At 40.1% G+C, this 16,063-nt stretch overlaps 1 protein-coding gene across 2 annotated transcripts; it reads right to left on the reverse strand.

The window, feature by feature from the left end:
• Nucleotides 1-3,574: 3,574 nt before the first annotated feature.
• Znf189 (zinc finger protein 189) lies at nucleotides 3,575-16,043 on the reverse strand. 2 transcript variants are annotated; one of them, XM_076934979.1, is made up of 4 exons: nucleotides 15,586-15,973; nucleotides 15,122-15,144; nucleotides 14,644-14,728; nucleotides 3,575-6,854 (listed from the first exon to the last, which is right to left on the reverse strand). In XM_076934979.1, the coding sequence occupies exons 2-4, from the start codon at nucleotides 15,134-15,136 to the stop codon at nucleotides 5,146-5,148; spliced, it is 1,809 nt and encodes a 602-aa protein (XP_076791094.1). In that variant the 5' UTR covers nucleotides 15,137-15,144; nucleotides 15,586-15,973; the 3' UTR covers nucleotides 3,575-5,145. The 2 variants fall into 2 exon arrangements, with proteins under 2 accessions (XP_076791094.1, XP_034357593.1); XM_034501702.2 differs by lacking the exon at nucleotides 15,122-15,144 and having other exon boundaries at nucleotides 15,586-16,043.
• Between the last annotated feature and the right edge of the window lie 20 nt (nucleotides 16,044-16,063).

Consider the following 16,063-nt stretch of genomic DNA (forward strand, 5'->3'; position numbering starts at 1 on the left):
TCCTAGAAGCAACCATATTCATTTAAGTATTTCAAAACTAACCTTAAGGATAAATCTAGGTCATTTAGCAAAGGGCTTCTAGTTCACAGATAAAGGCTAGCGCACTCAGGATTCAGCCGTATAATGGATATAGAGCTAAGGAGGAAGGCCATGGTAAAGCCAGTGGCAATGTTCAATGACTCTTCCGTTGGTGTAGTACAGCATTTCTTACTGCATTCACTTCAGGCAATAAGCTAAAACTTATGCTCTGCATCATGAAGAGCTGAGACAAAGATTATAGTTTCTTCAGCAACTGGCCTTGAATAAGCTTCTCTTTGAGTTAGTCTCAGTAGAGCAAGTGAGGAGTATAGGCTTCAGATTCCAGACTTTTCCCCACCTGTGAAAACACAGAAGATTACTAGTCCAGGTATACAAAGACATGATATCCTCACTGGAGGATATCAAGAAGGCGCATTTAAAAATGACATGCTGGGCGATGGTGGCACATTCCTTTAATCCCAGCACTTGGGAGGCAGAGGCAAGTGGATCTCTGTGAATTTGAGGTTACTCTGCTCTACAGAGTGAGTTCTAGGACAGTCAGGGCCACACAGAGAAACTGTATCTCAAAAGACAAAAATCAAACAAGAAAAAAAGAAAAGAAAAATGACAGTATGGTGGCATCCAGATGAAACTACAGAGAATAAAGAACTAGAAAGAAAATTCAAACAAGTAGCCGAGGTGTTATCAAATCGGTGGCAAAGTGTGACAAAGAAGGATTAAATGTAGGGGAGAAGGTGGAACTCACATTGGTAGTCAATTTGAATTCAGATTTACATCCCAGGAACCAGGTGATGTCTTCAATACACTTTTTTTTTTTTTTTTTGGTAGAGGTACTGCTTTTCATTCAACTTCTTTTGCATTGAGACTGTCAAATGTTTCTGCCATTGTTTCACAGACTAGAATTTAGAACTTGGAACATTGATAATACAGGTTTTAATGTAATGACAAGGAACATCAGTCCTTCTATGTCCTACCTATATGCTTGTGGGTAGCACTAGTGACAGACCTCTTGTGCCTAAAAATTATATTAATCTATGTTAGAAACAAACCTTTTAGATGCCATTAATGGTTAAACACAAAGTTACTATAACCAGACTTTTATCTTTGGTCAAGATTAATTTTCATTTTCCTGGGGGAGAGGATTTATATAAGGTACTTTCCCTAGTTACTGATACACATTTTGCACTGAAAAGCTACCTATTGAAATATTACTTACATTAATTTCCTGAATTCTGGGTAACATGAAGAGAACAATTATATGACTTTACGCTTCAGTTCCTACTGTCTCTCTGATCAAATAAACAGATGCTAAAATAAAAGGATTATAAACTTAGTACAAGAAATTTTGTCTTTAGGGGAAATGTGATATCCTCATGCCAAACAAGCTTAAACAGTAAAGAAAAACATAGAAGCCACTGACTTGGGGTTGGTAAGTGGGGAAGAGTTACTAGGTACTTGTAATACAAGAGGAGGTGACATTTAAGTGAGATGAGAAAGAATCAAGGGAAAGAGACACTTAGAAAACAAACTGTCTTAATGCCAGAAAACTTTGATTAGTTACTAGAAGATATAGTTGAAGACATAAATACTAAGAGCCAAAAAAGAATTGCCTAAATGATGAGAGTAATAAGCTTAGAAATGTGATACTTTCTCCCCTCTGAAGAATCAGGGCATGACGTGGGGAGCTAGAGAAACAGGGGGAAAGAAGTGGGAAAGGAGGGAGAAAAAAAAGCTAAAGCAAATTGTAATTACGAGGAAGTAACAGAAAGACCTTCGAAGACAAAGGCAACCACCAATAATCTAAAGAGACTTATGAGAGAAAGCTGAATTTCAAACATGGGCCTATATTATATTTTATAAAAAGGACACTATTTTTAATAATTCATACTGTATGTGATGTGACAATGAGAAATAAGCTTGTAAAAGACAACAGACATCATGGGAAAGGCAAGGCCAAAAGCCAAGCCCAACATGGACTATAGGTCCACATGATTTAGAGGTCTCACAGCAAGAGGAGCAGACTGAGTTCCAGTGCCCTAAGAAGTCATCCAAGGTCTCAAATCCAGTTGGGGAGACTTAGGCTTCTGTAGTTTAAAACTCCTCTTCAAGGCAAGATTTTAAATTTTGTGTGTAGGCTAATTTTGTGTCAACTTGGCATGTGCTGGGGTCATTTGAGAAGAACCTCATTTGAGAAAAGGACCCCATCAGATGGACCTGGGGTGGGGGAGTTAGTTAACTGTGGGTGATGCCACCCCTGGGCAGGTGGTTCTGGGTGCTTAAAGACTGGAGGCTGAGCAAGCTATGGAGGGGAGCAAGCCAATATGCTGCATTCCTCCATGGCCTCTGTTCCAGTTCCTGCCTTTAGATTCCTGCTTGTGTTTCTGCCCCGACTTCCTGTCATGATGGACTGTAAGCTGCAAGATGAAATAACCCCTTTTCTCTGCAAGTTGTTTATGGTCATAGTGTCACAGCAATACAAACGCCAACTACATTCAAAAGCTGGCTTTACCACCTAGTTATGGGAGCATGAACATTCTTGCTCTTTTCATCTATAAATCATGTATTTTTCATGTATTGTTGAGAGAATAAACAAGACAGTACATCTGAACAACAAGCTCACAACCCGTTATGGACAGTTCTAAAATAAATGTTCTGAAAACTTCAAGTTTTCATATAAGTTTGCAGGAAATTACTTGGTGGAAAAATTGACTCAGGGTTGTCTGTCATCACTGGTGTAATAAAGGTATTAATGTGTTTGAGGCACTGCCAAGGACCTGTGGCGAGTTATGTAATAAATGGTGCTAGCATTACATTTTCTCCAAAAAATCTGAAAAGATCTGATTTTAGAAACACACGGTCTTAAGGCATTAGAATAAGGAATTATAGACTTATCCTTAGAATAAATTAGTTTATCTAAGCATTAGTGACAATACACTTTGCATTAAGGCTTTTTTTTTTTTTTTTTTTTTTAAAGAGGAGTTCTAAGAAGCCTCATCATTATTTGAGATCTTGACCTAGGAACCACTGGTATAAAATAGACTGGGTCATTCTAGAGCAGGTGCAGTTTAGTATGTAGGGTAGTTTTAAAAATTATTTTGTGTGTTTGAGATTATGTGCCTGCCAAGTGGAAATGTGGATGTCAGAGGATAATCTGCACTTGTTCTCTCTCCTTCTACCAGAACTCCAGTCTTGGTATCAGGGGGCTTTATTAACTAAGGCATCTAACACCTGAACTTAGTGTTTAAAATGAACTATGTTTTAAACATCTAAGTGGTATAATGACAATATAACAAAAGAACGTACAGACAGGTATCTTACCATACATACACAGCCTCAACATTTATAGGAACACGCACAACATTTGAAGTGAGAAGGAAACTTCCGAGTTTTAGGATTGGCAGTTATATAGGGAAGGGAACATTTGCTCAAATTAGTAAGGTTTGAGTTGGTGTTTTAATAACTTAGAACTCTATACTTGTTGCGCGCGCCTCCCGTGTCCCCCCTCGCTCATGGGAGAGAAACACGAGAGGCAGAATTCGGGTAGTTACCACAGACGAGGCTTTACTCTGTATCACACACGTGGAAAGACGTGGAAGGGCCAAACACAGGAAGAGGCACCGCTTAAATACACCCTAGAGTGACGTATTCACTTCTGATTGGCTGTTTGCTCACCACCCAATATTACACCTTGGGATTGGCAGTGACTTTGGCGGGCTTTCTGCCTTTGCAGCTGCGCAGTTACTTGTTTACTACTGGGAAGACACGATGTCAGCACCATCTTGGAATGGCAGATTATACCACCGCTAACAGCGGCTTCCTACATATACTCAGATATTTAAGAACCCAAACTTAATCTTATATTGAAGTACTCCAGAAAAATGTTAATGAGTCACAAGGAGAACAGGAGGAATTTCCTTCAAATTTGTGATTCTGATGTTCAAATCACAGCAGTCTATTAGGACTGGTGTTAGACTAAAGTAACAAATAACACACAAAACAAAAACCCATGTAGTTTTTAATGATTAAAATAGATAAATTAATAGGTATATAAGTGTTAACTAAAGGAGGACCTAGAATTAAGAAATAATTTAAATCTTGCATTGCCGGGCAGTAGTGGCGCACGCCTTTAATCCCAGCACTTGGGAGGCAGAGGCAGGCGGCTTTCTGAGTTTGAGGCCAGCCTGGTCTAGAGTCCCAGGACAGCCAGGAACTGCTGTCTCAATGACCCTCCGCCCCAAAAATTTAAATCTTGCATGCAAATCTACCATAAAACCTAAAGCAATACCAAAAGAGCTCAGCTTTCTAGCATATATTTTAGGTCATTTTTAATTATTATTTCCAAGTCTTGGTAATCAAAATACATACATCTTTACATGTTCCTGATTATGTGGGAATAATAAAGTAATGCTGATATAGTATTACAAACAGATTTCACAGATGAGAGACAGCACAAAATAAATCAGTAATTATCTTTTGGGGCCCATTTTGGAGCTCAGGGGAAGGCACTCCCAAAGATTTCTTGATAACACCTTTATTGTTGTTAACTCTATCAAATACCTTTACAAATTAATGATTCACACCTTTTATCAACCTGGAAAGTACTGGAGCCCCCAACTTTTACCAACTAATTTTCCACACAAATTTCTTAAATAGTTATAAACACTGTTTGGTAACTCACAAATTACATTTGCTTAATCACTGAGCTTTTACATGTGTAGCCAAGCTTCCCAGAACTGAAGGGAACTACAGGAGCTGGTAACATAGGACTTTTGACTTACTCCTAGCTTCCCAGGATCAGTTGCTCCCAGTTCCTGTACACTAATTACATGGTGTCCTTCAGAATATTTCTCATTTGTTTGCCCAGTCGACTCTACTGAAAGGTTAGAGGCTTAGATAAATCAACAAATCTCTGTGGCTATGAAAGCAGCTAGTCATCGCAAGCCAGTTTCCCACAGGCACTGGCCACTATTCGTAGGATCTTTAGAAACTAATTTTCATGAAGCCGACGAGTATTTGCTTTATCGCTGTATTTGACCCACGTTGGGCCATACTAAAACTGCACTTCGGTAGCTAGTCTCAGATTTGAGCAATAAAACATCTCTAATTTTACTGCATCCACATAATGTGCAACTTCTGATGCTGAATTAGAGAAATCTGGCAAGTAAAGGCTTCGCCACAAGCATCACATTCATAAATGTTCTGGGTTTTCACCTCCGCATGGATCTTCTGATGGTTGACAAGGCTGCGCTGTTGACTAAAACTTTTGTCACATTTTTCACACCTATAAGGTTTCTCTCCTGTGTGTATTCTCTGGTGCTGAATAAGACCCGAGTTCCTACTGAAGGCTTTCCCACATTCCTCACATTTGTGGGGTTTATTACCTGTGTGGACACCCTGATGTCGGATGAGATTACAAAGTTGACTAAAACTTTTGCCACACTGTCTGCACAAATAAGGTCTCTCCCCAGTGTGAATTCTCTGATGCTCAATAAGAAAGGAGCTCCGACTGAAGGTCTTCCCGCAGACAGTACACAGGTAAGGCTTCTCCCCAGTGTGGATCCTCTGGTGTTGTACAAGATGAGCACTAACACTAAACATTTTTCCACAGTCATCGCATTTGTACGATTTTTCCTTAGGGTAGACTTCCTGCTGTATCACAAGACTGCAGTTTGGATCAAAACCTTCCTTTGTTTCATTGAATGGAGAAGTCTTTTCCCTGATGTGTATTCTCTGATGCTGAATGAGACCTGAGCTTCTACTGAAGGCTTTTCCACACTCCTCACACTTGTGGGGTTTGTCTCCTGTGTGAATTCTCTGGTGACGAGTAAGGTTGCAAAGTTGACTGAAACTTTTCCCACACTCTTGGCACTGATAAGGGCGTTCACCTGTATGGATCCTCTGATGTTCAATAAGGAATGAGCTCCGACTGAAACTTTTTCCACATTCAATACAAAGAAAAGGCTTCTCCCCAGTGTGTATTTTTTGGTGTTGGATAAGGTACGTACTTAATCTAAAAGCTTTTCCACATTCACCACACTTATGAGGTCTTTCTCCGGTATGAATTCTCTGGTGTTCAACAAGCAATGAATTTCGACTAAAACTTTTCTTGCATTTGGTACAGTGATAGGGTTTCTCACCAGTGTGTGTCCTCTGATGCTCAAGAAGGTGGGATTTCCAACTGAAGGCTTTTCCACAGTCACTGCATTTATGGGGTTTCTCACCAGTGTGAATTCTTTGATGTTTCACAAGGCTCCTTCTCTGGCTGAAGCTCTGTTTACACTGATTACACTGGTAAGGCCTTTCTCCAGTGTGGATTCTCTGGTGCCTAATAAGGGTAGAGCTCACACTAAAGGTTTTCCCACAGTAATTACACTCATAGGGCCGTTCCCCAGTGTGAATTCTCTGATGTTCAATAACAAATGAACTTCGACTAAAGCTTTTCCCACACTCATTGCACTGAAAAGGTTTCTCACCAGTGTGGACCCTTTGATGCTGAATGAAATGGGCCTTGCGGACAAAACGTTTTCCACATTCTTCACATTTATGACATTTCTCTTCTGAGTTTGGTCTCTTACGAACATTAGTGTGTCCTCTGAACATTTTCTGTTCCTCCATCAAAGATTCACGTGGTATTTCCCATAAGAAAATCCCTCTTTGTTTATCTAACCTACCAACAAGTTCAAAGGTTTCGCTTCCCATAGGATCCTGATCAATTTCACTTTTGATTCTTGTAACTATTACACCCTGTGGTTTGACGTCTTCCTCAAGTTCTTCTTTCACAGTTGGCTCTTCATCTTTATTTCTGTTTAAAACATCTGAAATATTTGTAAATAAAAATATATTAGTAGCACCCAAGCTCTTTAATGAAAAGAAGAAATTATTAGAAAAACATGGTTATCAAGATAAATCAACCTACTATAGCTAATGTGTATTTTCTTTTACTACTTAAGTTTTAAAGCTAGCTCATAATATATATTCTACCAAATAATTTAAGAGGCAAGATATATAGGCTAGACTAGCTTGAATTCTTGGGCTCATTAAGATTCAGTTTCAGCATTTTTAAGATAGCTAGGACTGTAGGTGTGTATCACTGTACTTGGTTTAGTATTAGTCACCATTAGTTATCTGATTTATTTATTGTCTTTTTTTATAGCATTGAAACGATCAAAGAAAAGATACCATGGAAAGAAAATGGTAAGGACATTTAGGATGAGAAAGCATTGGAAAGTTATTGGAATATAAGTAACCAACAGTTGAGAGGAAAGGACAAAAAGGAAGATCCTAGGAAGGATGAAAAACAAAGAACAGAGGATTCTACCAGAATTTACTGACTGACCACCAATGCATGCAAGATACTAAATTATCACCCAGGATTCAAAGATGAGACATAAAACACTACCAAATAAAATGGTGTTAAGTAAAACTGGATGTGCCCATCCTAGCCTTGAGCAGGCCAAACAGACCTTGTTTGCCACACAGGACTTTAACACCTAAGCAAAGTCAGCCACTTTGTTTACACTTGCAACTTCCTACAAGACCTTAGAAGAGACTGCCTGCTGAGCCTGCTTTGCAACATTATCCAGCTGAAACAAAGGATGGATTCAGGTGGGCTTTCCCTTCATTCAGCAGTGCTTTGAGCTTTGATCAGAGAACTTTGTCTTGGTTCCATGTTTCTCTCAATCCCATCTCTTTTACATTTCCAGCCTCCCTTTCAGGTGAACCCAGTTCATCCATAGCTGCTGGACAGCTACAACTGGAGAGAAAATATCAAGAAAAAATGATAACCTAGTAAGTAAATAGCAGCACCTACAATAAAGGATTGAGCTATCTTCATAGTTAATGAAAAAGATAGTTGTCTGTGGTAGCTTATGATATCATCTGAAACAAACTATGCCATATATTTTTTTTTCAGCCATTTAACACAAACCTTATGTAAGTAAAGGGGAAAAAGAATATAGTGCTACATGATAAAGCAGAGTACCAGGCTGATTTTCTATCTCCAGTTGTTTGATAACTCTACTTCATATTTGAGCCTAAACAAGTTCCTTTCCCATAAGTGTGTTTTCACACAGTCTTGTTGCCTTCTAGGGTTGTTTTTTTTTTTTTTTTTTTTTTTTTTTTTTTTTTTTTTTTTTTTTTTTTTTTTTCTTTTTTTTCTTTTGTAACTTCAGACATTACGAAGCTAGTGTATACCACCTTTGTGGGGAGCCGCCAGAAGGCGGCTATCATCCTTGCAGCCATCTTGAGCCATATACCCTGACAAGAGACTTGATTACAATAGCCTACAACAGCTGAACACACTCTGATAACATCTTGTTTTAGATACCCAGGATCTTTCCTTGGGTGTGTGAGACTTAAAGGTGTGTAACTTAAGGGCATGACTTAGAGATCAGATTTAGAGACAAGACCTAAGGGCGTGACTTAAAGGTGTGACTTAGAAGTGAGACATATAAAAGGTGAGAGGCAGACAGAAGAAAGGATTATTAAGTATTAGGCACTAGGAGTAGGCACTTGAGACTCGAGACAGGCAACTAGAATTAGACTCTTGGAAGAAGGAACTTGGAACTAAGAAAGTACCTGAGACTTAGAACTAGGAACTCAAGACTTGGGACTTGGACTAGGAAGAGAGACTGAAGAATAAACAGGATTGAATCACACTGTCTGGTCTCCATTCTTCATGTCCATCCTCACTCTCTCTCTCTTGCTGGACCCCGACCCTCAGACCGGAGCAGCTTGGGGCAGTGCTGGTTCTAACAATTTAGCCCCCAAGGCTTTTGGCAGTGCGGGTTCCAACATTGACAGAGCTGTCCGTGACATTTTGGCCCCCAAATGTAGGCTGGTGCAGTTCTCAACATTTTTGGCGCCCAAAGTGGGGCAGCTCGGGCTGTAACACATCTTCCCCCAATTAAAATAAAAAAAAAAATCTTATTCCCCTAAGCAACTACTAGAACCTTGACTTGTTTCTTAGTCTAGTATCTCCTCTCAGATTCAGTTCACAAATTCTTCCTTTAACACAACAATAAAGAATGTAAACTCAACTTTCTGCCTCTACTTATAAAAACTATCTGTAATGGGATGTATATGTCATTCATGTCCAAAAGTGTTTTACTACCCCTGCTGGCCCCTCTGAGCAGGTGGTTCAGTTCTTTCCTCTTCTTTCAATCTCACTTGCCATTGACATCTTCCTACCATGGCAGACTAACTCCATTTTCAGCCTGAAATCTTTTTTTCTTGACAGAAGCTACCTGAAACAAAATCTTACCCTGCAGCTTTCTATTGTTTTCCTTATTCCTCACCTTCTTCCCATTCAATTTATTCTGTAAGCTACAACAAAGTATATTTTGTTTCTAGGACAGAAAGAGAACTTCTCATCAAATTACTAAAGACTTTCTAACAAACACTCTCTCTCTCTCTCTCTCTCTCTCTCTCTCTCTCTCTCTCTCTCTCTCTCTGAGTGTGTGTGTGTGTGTAAATTTGGCTCTCTCCTTTGGCTTTTTCTACTGAATTTACCTCATTACTTCATCTACCTTTGACAACTGCTTTGTGTAGCTGTTACTCAGGCTTATATCCCTAAAACATTTTTCTAAAAATATCCTCCACTTAAATGTATCACCATCACCACCACCATTATCATTTCTTAATGTCTCTCCATTTCTGATTAACACCACTATTTATTATTCTCAAACCCTAGATTTCTCCTTTTTTTTTCCTTCCAGTTAATCTGAAGAAACTATGGATTTCTTTCTAATATCTATTTCTTATCTTAATTTTCACAGTCAGATACCATTTATCATAAGGTTGCCACCATACTGCATTAGCCTTATGGATCCAGATGTTTAGAAATACAATTCTATTCACGTCATTACCTGAGGATTCACCAACCACATCACTTTAAGATGAAATGATAGTTCCTTTTGATAATGATATTATCGTGCTCAGAACTCTTCATGATATGGCCTCTATGCCTCAATCAAACTTTCTATTTGATAGCGATGATATGTTTTATGAGGAAACTGATTGTATGGTCTATTACATCATATCTTTGTATATCTCATTTAACAGTAATTCTTTAACATCGTTTACCAAAGATACCCTTGGATTCTTGAGATAGTGCCCAAAGGAGTTACCCTAAAAAGTTCTTGCAAAGTTCACCAAATAGATTTAGGTGTTTGTTTGTTTGTTTTGCCAATTATTTTTGTTAATAACCACAGTAAGTACATGTTTCCTTGGAAATTATTAGTACTCTGATTACTCTGTAATTTTTCTGGCTGTTTATTCAAGAAAATAAGATAAACTTCTGGTATGTGTGCATTGTTTTATTACCGCAAAAAGCAGCTAGTAAATACTATAGAAAAATGAAATATGCTCTTTAGAGTAGTAGCAGAAAATATAAAACCCAGAAATAAACATAACAAAAAAAAATACAAGTTTAGAATCAGGTATGGTAGTATATGCCTATAACCTCAACACTCCAAGAGATCAAGGCAGAAAAACTATTACAGCTTGAGGCTAATCAGTGCTAATGTGATCAGACTAACCTGGGCTACATAGCAATACTCTATGATTCAAAATATAAAACAAAACAAAAAGACCAAATTAGTTGTAGTGATGCAGGTCTATACACCCACATACTTCAGAGGCTGAAGTAGGAAGCTGACTTAAGTCCTGGAGTTTTATACCAGCCAGGGCCACAAAGTGAGATACCCTGTTCCATAACACATACAAAAAAGACAAACAAAACAAAACTCCAAAACAAACCCCCAAAATAAGATCTAAAAAACACATTCAATTTTTTTTCTTAAAGAAAAAAAGGATAGTTAAACAGAGCCAACCAAATGGCTAATGATATTCTATTATAAAGACCACGATTCTTCTCAAACAAATCTATAACTATTTATATTCCAATCAAAATAATAGGGCCCACTTTTAATAAATAAATGCAAAGTCCTGCTTGGCCATGTAAGGGACAGAATAACCTGGTTCCTGCCCCTAGATCAGAGCTAGCAGGGCATGGGCCTCCCTGAGTGTTGATGGTTGCTGTGGCCACAGTTGATAATTTTGCTATCTGCTTAACAAAACAGGAGAATGGAGAACTGGAATTGGTAGGACCTAGCACAGTGCTTAGTAACTGTTAATTGAATGAGTACTTTAACTGAGGGGAGAACATGGTCAAAGGGAAGACAAAAGTTGAGCTCAAGGTTTTGTAGGTTCAATGACTCTCAGTTCTTATAAGATCCAGTATGAGTCATCGAAATAAAAACCAAAGAACTGAGTGATTAGCTATTACCTGTAGCATCAATGTAGCTATTAAAAATTTAAAGATAAAAAATCAACATGAAAAGGTATGAAGAGTCAATATTATAAAGAGATATGCTTCAAAAAAATATCAGATGAAATGGATAATAGTACATTGGACCAGTAGAGCACAGTGATCTGGGGCTTAAGGGAGCACTCATCAAGGAAAGGGAGCACTCATCAAGGGAATGGAAGTAGCATCTACTGAAGAGACTGTGGAAGGAGTAATAATAAACAGTGAAAAGCTATATTTAATGTTAAATAAGGACATCTTTATACAGGCTTCTTGGAGCTGGATCCAGATAATACCACTTCTTCTGGTAAGAAATAGCCATAGTCTCAAATGGCAGCAATTTGTCAGTGAATTTGTTCAGCCTCTAGTGTGATAGAAAATAAGATTTTTATTCCTTTTAAAGTATCAGAAACCATCAACAGTTTTAAATATATACTAGTACAAAATCATCTTGGTTGTGAGAACTTAGTGTAGCGCTAAGGAGGTTAGAGCTAAGGCCATGATCCAACTATGAGAACCAGCTTTTAAATTAACTTGTGTACTTACTCAGAAGCATGACTATTTCAGAAGTATGTAATTCAAGCCTAGATTTATGCAAGGAAAGACAGTTACTGTCCTCAGTGCTGATCAGTGTGTCATGAGAATGAACATAAAGAATGATTTGCAGAATGACAGAAATGGCAGTCAAGACAAAGTAGTAAAGAGGGGGAACTTCACTGTGCAGAGAAGACTCCTGAGAGACCAGTGGAGCACCTGAGACTTGTCAGACGCAACTTACATTGTTTCCAAAAAAAAAGAAAACTGCAAATGTGGAACTCAATAGGGGTGACAAGAAAAAAAAATACCAGTCAAAAGAAGGAGGGGGCAGGTATAAAAAAGGAAACATCAAGTAAGACACTCATTATTTTTATTATCTGATGAGCATTTGAAGTACTTTACCTATATATTAACCCAGTTATAGAAACAACAACCTAAGATGTACATGTTGTTACTATTCCCATTTACTGAAGAAAAATAAAAAGATTTCCCCATAGTCACAAAACTGTCAGTGGAAGAAGTCGGATTTACACCTAGGAGATAGGTGGGTATCACACTACCTCTCTTAGGTGAGACTTACCATCTAGTGGTGGCAGCTAATGATCTGTGTATAGATAAGGTTCTCTGAGGAAAGGGTATAGATAGTAAGGAACACAAGCAAACAGAAAGAAGAGTTTTAAGCAGATGTGCAGTGGGGCATGCCTGGAATCTCAGTAGTTTGGGTGACTGGAGCAGGAAGATTGTGAATTTGAAACCAGCCTGGGCTATGAAGCAAAAACCTGTCTCAAAACAAAGTCATACACATTTATAATGAGGTAGAATAGGGTTCAAAATGTGTCTGAGGAGACTGAGGAGGCAAGACAAAAATCACACAGACATGAGAAGGTAGAGTTGTATAAAACATACATGAACTAATAAAATCTTGGCTGGCAGAAGAAATGTAGTACATCAGAGAAAACAGCAAGAAGGAGCCACTGGTCCAGTTAAGCCCCCCACTCCCCCCTGTTGGGAAGACTGATTTAAACCTATTATTAGAACAAGGGTTACTAAGGGTAAGGAGCCAGGGATGTACCTCATTGGTAGAGAAGATGCTTAGCATAAACAAGGCCCCTGGCTGGCTGGGTCCCCAGCAACACTCTCCCCATTCTTTTAAGTAGCACGGGAGAAAGAACAGAGACTCCAGCTCAGTGTCTGGTGAAATGACAGAAGCTGCCTTACGTAAGGGTGTGGATAAGAGGCACCGGAGTTAAGAGTTCATGTTAGTGACCTCATGTGGCCTGTGAAATAGAAGATGAAGCCCACAGAGTGATGGAAAAATTCTAAATTCTGAAGCTGTGACTAAAATTAAGAGGAAAAGATGTGGCATGACCCAATATCGCAGATATAAACCCAGTGTGTAAATTAGGAAACACATATGGGCTATGGTGGGAATGGTGGGTCATGCCTTTAATCCTAGCACCTAGGAAGCAGAGGTGGGTGAAGCTCTGTGATCTCTAGCCCAGCCTTGTCTACAGAGTGAGTTCCATGCCAACCAGGGCTACACATTGAGAACCTGTGTAAACAAACAAACAAACAAATAAATAAAACAAAAACCAAAACAAGCAAACAAACAAAAAACAAAACAAAAAACAAAAACAAACAAAAAACCTCCTCAGTAGCTACGTATATGACACTGAACCTTTTAATTAGAGAAGTTTTGCTATGGTGCTTGGGAATTAGGTAGAAGGGGATAAAGGGACAGATATTATAAAAGATACATGATTTGAAATTTGCAGGGTAAGTACAGCATAGTATCAAAGTAGCCAGACAACATGCTTGTAATTAGAAGAGATCTTCCCAAGTCGGGAAAGGATGGAAACCATAGGGGAGACATGAACACATCAAGGAACAGAAAACACATTACAAATAAATTGGTTCAGGTGGGAAGGCGAAGGACAGACAGAAATGTAAGCTGCAGTTAAGCTCCACCAGGGCAAGAAACAAGCCTGTTCTGGCTCTTCTTCGTTTAGTTATGGTCAACAGTGGTCAGAGACCAGAATACTGTGTTTTTAGACTTGCTTGTTATAACAAAACTAAGACCAGGATCAATTATGTGAGTAGTTACTAGGTCCAGAAAGCAGGGTTCCTGAAGTCCTCATGCTCAAGACCCACTGCGGCTCACTCAATGACTGGGTTAAGTGGCAAAGACTTAAAGAAAAAGGTGACAGATAGCGATAAACAAGAAGAGTGGGTGAAATAGGACTGTTGACCCCACACAGGGATGTGCTCTCAGAAGGTGGAAAACAAATGCTTTGAACAGCACTGGGAGAGCTGGGAGAACAATTAACTTCTGCCTCCCAATCCTGAGACAAAGCAAGAGGAAGGACTTGGGAGAAGGAGCAGTCCCTACTTGAAGGTCTGCCAGAGAAGTGGTGTCCTTGGCAATGTGCCTGCTTCCAGTGTAGGCCGGAGCTGTAAGGAACACTGTGTGATGAGCAGCCTAGGCCCCAGAAGGCAGAGTGAAAGAGGGTGGGAGGAAAGCCGTGGGAAGATGAACCGCGAAGGGAAGAAGGAAAGAACAGAGCCGTATGGGAATGAGATTAGGAAACTTTCAAAGCTGGCCTTTGCTGACAAGGAAGCTAGGGATACCAGAGTAATAGAAAGATCTGAATCAGAATGTTGGGACCAAACAGTACTGGTGTCAGTAATACTGCTTGAAGCATTCTGGGTCTAAGCGTTAGTACCTTATTAGATATCTTAGAGAAACAGCACATTCTTACCCAGCGAGACCAGCTTTCCATAACTGTCCATCATGACATCTTTATACAGGCTTCTCGGAGCTGGATCCAGATAACCCCACTCCTCCTGGGTAAGAAACATAGCCATATCCTCAAATGTCAGCAACTGCCGGAACAGTTTTATTTCTGTAGTCAGTTCCAGGTGTCTGAAGGACAATTCCCCCACTGAAAGTGAGAGATGTTACCACTTACCCATTCACTAGGAGGAACACAGCAAGTAAGAGTACCAAAATGCATGGCACCCCAGACTTGAAAGGAACTGATTCGGATCCGTGCCTTCCAAACCAATGGTCTTTTCTGCTTTAGTTATTACACGCTAATATCACTACTGTTTTAATTTTAGTTAACAGCCTTAAAACCTCCCCAACCTTTCCTGGCCTCACTGTTCGCCCCAATGTTTTACCCACACCAGCTTGTGACCCAATTCGACTCAATTCCATTAGGTTTTCTAAACACTCACCTTGAGTCCAGACATTGTGCTAGCTGCAGAAGACAGACGAGATTTTAAAAAGTGCCTCACCTGAGACACTCACAAATGAGAACTAACTTGGAGCAGTCTTAATGTTCCCCAGCCGATTTATCAAGTTGCTCTTGAAAAGACAGAGATAGATAGATTGAGAGAGAGAGAGAGAGAGAGAGAGAGAGAGAGAGAGAGAGAGAGAGAGAGAGAGAGAGAGAGAGAGAGACTGAGAGAAAGGGCCTGTGGGTAGTTTGTAAGTGAACTAAAAGCAGCCCGCAGCTAGGGGTACGTCCCGCAGCAAGGGGTACGTCCCACAGCAAGGGGGTACACAGGCGCTGGATGGGGTCCTTCCTTAGAGTTGTAGAGATGGCCAGGAGCTGGGGACAGGGGAAGAGGTGATGGCGCGCGGCCTTGCTGTCTAAGGAGTGGCGAAATAGCGGAGATCTCTCTAAGGGGCAACTCACCTTTGGCTCCAGCGGTGGGCTTGGGGACTCCATCGCCTCGTTCAGGAATAGCAGCCACACAGCATTAGGGATCTGATGAGGCCTAGATGGCTGCTGGAAATAAGGCCCGGCGAGAAGGGGCTCACTGGATGAGTCCGGTGAGGTCCTGCCTCTGTCTTGGAGCGGTCAAGTTCCCAGGGGCATATCAGACGTTCTGTCTGGCTGTCCTCCAACCCCAAGTCCCTTCCCTCTGCCGCTCTGCCTTGCCTTTAGGGCCTCCCTGTAATATCTCCTCCTTGTTGCCAATTCCTCCGCCTCAAAGTCAAGCTGCACTACTACCGACCACCCCCGGACTAGAAGGCGTTACCCGGTGCCTTCGCGGAATCTCTCCAACTACAACTCCCAACATGCCCAGGGAGAGAGCCACCGCCTTCTTCCGTAAATGATAAGAGAACTACATTTCCCGGAGTGCATAGATTTAGTCAACGTCAGAGACCGC

The sequence above is a fragment of the Arvicanthis niloticus genome, chromosome 5, assembly GCF_011762505.2.
Source record: "Arvicanthis niloticus isolate mArvNil1 chromosome 5, mArvNil1.pat.X, whole genome shotgun sequence".
NCBI classification, from domain to species: Eukaryota; Metazoa; Chordata; class Mammalia; order Rodentia; family Muridae; genus Arvicanthis; species Arvicanthis niloticus.